The following is a 5,363-nucleotide window of genomic DNA, read 5'->3' as shown; positions in this document are numbered from 1 at the left end:
ATTAAATAAACTGTAAGTCTCATTAAACTTATTAACGTGACAACAAAGATATCCATATTCTAATTTCTATCTATCCTATATATATATATATATGAAAAAATCCCACCCCTACGCCCACAAGGCCCACACCCCACCGCCCCCTCTCTCTCAAGTCTCAGCTACATATACATATCTCAAATAGTTTCCACATCAAAAACCATATTCCTCACGCCTCTATTTCTATTCCTCTCTCACTGCCCCACACACACATATGTCCCTTACTCATTTATCTTCTAATCACCTACCAGAAACACTCTGGTATCCATACCCTATTATGGACTCCTCCCCCAAATTTCCAATCGACCACCATCCTCACCCACCCCCCACCGCCTTCAATTTCAACCTAAACCCCCATTACGACGATAATCAACCACAAGATTCCAATTGCAAACAACCCATGTTCGAGAAACCATTAACTCCCAGCGACGTCGGCAAACTCAACCGTCTCGTCATTCCCAAACAACACGCCGAGAAATACTTCCCTCTCGGCGGCGGAGATTCCGCGCCGGCCGTCGACCAACAGAAAGGCTTGCTGCTGAGTTTCGAGGATGAGACCGGAAAGCCGTGGCGTTTCCGCTACTCGTATTGGAACAGCAGTCAAAGCTACGTGTTGACCAAAGGCTGGAGCCGTTTCGTAAAGGAAAAGCGTTTAGATGCCGGTGACGTCGTTTTGTTTGAACGTCATAGGTTCGATTGTGACAGACTGTTTATCGGGTGGAGACGGAGGCCTGCTGCCATGCCGATGCTAGATAGCGTGCCGGTAGCTCAGCCAACCGGCGGCGGCGGCGGCGGCGGTGGTGGTGCTGGGTGGACCACCAGTGGGTTCTATAATGCGCACTATAATTATCCTTCTCACCACCTACCTCTATCTCTTCCTCATCCATATAAACCTGACTGTCTTCATGCAGGTATTATATATATATATATATATATATATATTATATACATATATATATATACGTGTACATTTGCACATTAATTATGAATCGTCACACTTCCCCACCAATATTTTTGGAGTTCATCACATAATTTACTACTCCCCCTTTTCAACAAATATCTGCATTTCATTACCTAAATTAATTTCATCTATCTTTACTTAAATTATATAATTCTGTATTCACAAAATTCAACATTTTTTATTTAATTTCCAAATATATATGTATTTTCATATATTTTATAATTTAGGAAATTGTTCAAAGTAGATATTTTGTTTGGGTTTGATCTAGAAATTACATATATTATTATATAATGAATAAAATATTGATATATATAATATATATATATATATATATATAATTTAATAATGGAAATGCAGGAGCAGGAGGTATAAATGATAATGTGGAAAAGAAGCAAAGAGATATGGTGGCTGCAAGTGGGAACCCAAGAAGGGTAAGACTGTTTGGTGTGAACCTTGAATGCCCAGATGAATGTGAGCCATCCACCCCAGATGGTTCGAGTCACCAGGGGGGTGGTGGTGCTGGTGGTCAACCCCACTACCAATATCACAACAATCTCAATCTCAATCAGAATCAGGATATGGTAAGCACGTTTCATTAATTTCCCCATTTATTATTAATTAATTATTTTCAACCATATATAAATTGGTTTGTTAATTAATTATTAAAAGAAATTAGATATGATTACATATTTTTAAGGGAAAAAGGGTTGATTAATTTTATGCTTATTTTGTACTAATTCAATAAACAAGATATATCCAAAGATACGATTGAATTAATTTGTCTTTAAAAAATCTAAATTATAATCATTTCGGGAAATAGTTACGTTACATTTAGTCAGATATGATTAATAGTGTAACTACTATATACTTCCACCAACTTTTTTTTTATTTTATAAAATCAAAACTTAACCTTTTTATGATTTTAATCATTTTTAAATAATATTGAAAAATAAGATTCCTAATTTAATTATTTTTTATAGCATTATCTTTACGAATATTAAATACTCCATGTGTTGTTTTGCTGGACTTCAATGTTCAAAAAATGATAATTTATATTTTAAATAAACTTTTTATTTTTTTCATTTTCGATTTTAAAAAATTAAAAATATTCCAGTTAATTTTTGTATATAATAATAAATTAAGTTGAAAGATGTGGGCGAATGATTTTGCTGCCTCCTCTAATGAAACATATATTTTCATGTAATTAATTAATCGTAATCATACTTATAATTTAATTTGGACCGGTCAAACCTCCCCCACTTTTTGATTAATTAACCTAAGTACATGCATATTTCCAAGGTTTAATATATGCACACAATCTTTTTATGATTTTTAATTACATTTTAATTTAATAATTTTAAATAATAAAAATCTATAAGTAGTACGAAATTTACATATATCCTTTGAATAATAATTAATTAATACATGTCCTTTGATGGAAGCAAACTTGTTGAAAAAGTGAGGAATGGTGGGAAGGCAAATTAAATTGTGGGCTGAATGACAAAGATTTGAAATGAATCTGGGAATGTGGTCCAATATTTTGACTTTATATTAATACATCAATTAATTATAAACCAAATGAAACCGAATCCAATCTGATCCAATCCGATTCATTTTGGTTATTCTCTAACTAACCTTCATTTACATTACACTAAAAATTTAACCACAAGGGTGGTGCCTGATTGGTTTGAGCTTGACTTCAAAGGTCAAAAGTATCAGGAGGTTCCAAGTTCAAATCCAGAGTGAAATAAAAATCCCTTGTGGCCACGGAGGTTCAAATGCGAAGACTTCGGGCTATCTGCAAAGCAGGTGGTTGCTTTGGGATTAGTCGGCTCACATAGCGGGTTGGATATCCAGGTTAATCTAAAAAAAATATGTTACGTGTTTAACAAGAAAGATTTATTAAGAAAAAAAGTCACTGGTCCTTTCAGTACCGCTTGGAATTTTCGTGATTGTTTTTCGAGATCTTATAAAACTAGGGAGGTATGTACAACCTAATTTAGACACGCACGATTAACAGAAAAGATGTTTTCATATAATTCTTCATTAATGGTGTTAGAATATTACAATATAAAAAACATATTATTAATTGAATTGATTAATTAATTATGGGTAATACGTACTGTAACAGAACATCAATTTCAGCCAGATGAGGAACCAGCAACACCAAGGATAAAGATCTGAGGAATGTGACATCAAATTTATTTCCTACTGGATGTTGCTGCTACGGTTGCTGTTGTCCCACAACAAATTAAAGGAAGAATCCTTAATAACAACATTAACGCCCCCAAAACCAGAAATAATTAATTAATAGTATATAAAAACCCATGGAAGCGAGATTCGGAGACAACGAGATTAAGGGATGGAGGCTGGAATCGGGAAAGAAGCATTCGTTTGAAGAGAAAATAGAAAAATTAAGAAAAAGGAAAGGAAAAAAAAAGTGAAGGGTAGAAAGGGAAATAGAGGTGTATGATGGGACCCACTTTTGGTATTGGGCAACTGTTGTGATTCTGTATGATAGATTTTTGCTGCGTTCTAGTACTTGGTGATAGTACCATTCTGCCCTCTGCTGCAATATGGATGAAACCAGTGCTACTAACTTCCTTCCCTTTCATTTTCTGACATTATATTATTTCTTTTTCTTTTTCTTTTTACTTCTTCTAAACACTCAACTTACAATCGACGTTCCAAATGTTTGTATTGCGGTAACATCAAACCTTAATCCATAAATGTCGTAATAATTAATGAAATACGACATTTTTTTTAAGATGTGACATACGATAATATATTTGAATATCATATATATAGTTATAATAGTTACAGATACAAATCATGTCATATGATACAAATCCCATAAACCAATCTCATCTGTTTGTTTATATAATTAATGGCATAGATTAAATCAGTTCTCAAAGTTACTCTAAACTGCATTTTCAACGGATTTGATAACCTCATTTTCCTACTATTCTAATATAAAACTATACACAAGTTATAGAGACAAAGTCATGATAATATTTTGGTTATGTGAAGATAAGCATGGTTTCAGGAGGTGTTTGAGATTGTTTATCTGAAACAACTTATGTTTTTCTACAAAAGGATTTATCAACTTATTATAAATCAGAAGGGTTTAACTTCTTCAAAAACTTCTTATTACCGGTTTGGCATCAGTATAAGTTGTTTATCCAAACACTCAAAAGTGCTTATTACCGATGTGATGTCACAGTAAAATAAGTCAATAAGTTGTTTTTATAAGCAATTCCAAACACCCACTAAATTTTGTATTTAAATGGTTCGATTCATTGGATGCTGGTTGTGAAAATATATAGGATTGGTTGGGCCACAGAAATCTTGATCCCAAATAAATATATCATAAAAGCTGCCATGATGCTAACACACCTTTTCTCTCATGGGTCTATTTTCAAAGATTTCCCAACTCATTCATACTGCATCTCCATGGACCCTGTTTACATATGAATGCTTCTCTATTTACGTAACTCACATCAATAATGGAAAACTTAATATAATTATTTATTAAAATTTATGTTTAAATATACGATTTTATATATTTATTTTGAAACACGGGTTTTAAGAAAGAAAATCTACTATGTGAAAAATATCTACAATCATAATCATCCAATTACACCCATACGCTCCGTAAATTTAACTCTTATTTTTACATTTATAACCAAGAAACTGAAAAGAGAACAAAAAAAAGAAAAAAAGTAAGTATTTTTTGGGTCGTTTGGTTTGTGTCAAATCACACAAACCAAACGACCCAAAAAGTACTTAATTTTTTCCATCTCCTCGTAAATCTTGAATTGGAATTTCATAGACATTGTATTTTGAAATCCTTATGGGATTATTGGTATTTCACAGGATTTCATATGATGTATTTGGAATAATGTTTTAGATTAAACATGTTAAAAACATTGTTTGTAAAACTTAACTAATAAAAGGTGGTTTTATTATTTTTGTAAATTATCTATAAAAATGAAATTCAATTTCATTACAAATCATACAAACCAAACTAATCTAAGGTTCGAAATCCTTTCAATAAATTCGAGTCCCTCAAAAGACAATCCGTCAAACCAATGTATGTTAATGCATTCAATGAGGTTTTGATTATTGGACTCGTTTTATAGATATATGAAATTCAGTGGTTGTTCATAAGGGGCTTAATGGGTGTATAGTCAGTATGGTCTGTATGGATTATTCAATAAGCCAGACAAAAGTGTTCGGTTATGGCTAGTCAATAAGAAGATGACTTCTTCGTGCAGCCTAAAAACATGTGTCCTATCTAGTAAGCCATGAAATTTTCATCTCATGCCCTTCTCTAAAAACAGGTTTAGTTTGTTGGGTTTATTTG

At 32.7% G+C, this 5,363-nt stretch overlaps 1 protein-coding gene across 1 annotated transcript; it reads left to right on the top strand.

Annotated features, from left to right (window-relative positions):
- The first annotated feature begins 250 nt into the window (after positions 1 to 250).
- On the top strand, positions 251 to 3,604 carry LOC112528967 (B3 domain-containing protein At2g36080-like). The gene is made up of 3 exons (XM_025140044.1): positions 251 to 947; positions 1,361 to 1,578; positions 3,129 to 3,604. The coding sequence occupies exons 1-3, from the start codon at positions 251 to 253 to the stop codon at positions 3,171 to 3,173; spliced, it is 960 nt and encodes a 319-aa protein (XP_024995812.1). The 3' UTR covers positions 3,174 to 3,604.
- Positions 3,605 to 5,363: the final 1,759 nt, after the last annotated feature.

Source organism: Cynara cardunculus, assembly GCF_001531365.2.
Source record: "Cynara cardunculus var. scolymus isolate 2C chromosome LG 1, CcrdV1, whole genome shotgun sequence".
Lineage (NCBI taxonomy): Eukaryota > Viridiplantae > Streptophyta > Magnoliopsida > Asterales > Asteraceae > Cynara > Cynara cardunculus.
The sequence above is the reverse complement of the archived record's forward strand: the minus strand, read 5'-3'. Positions and strand labels throughout refer to the sequence as shown.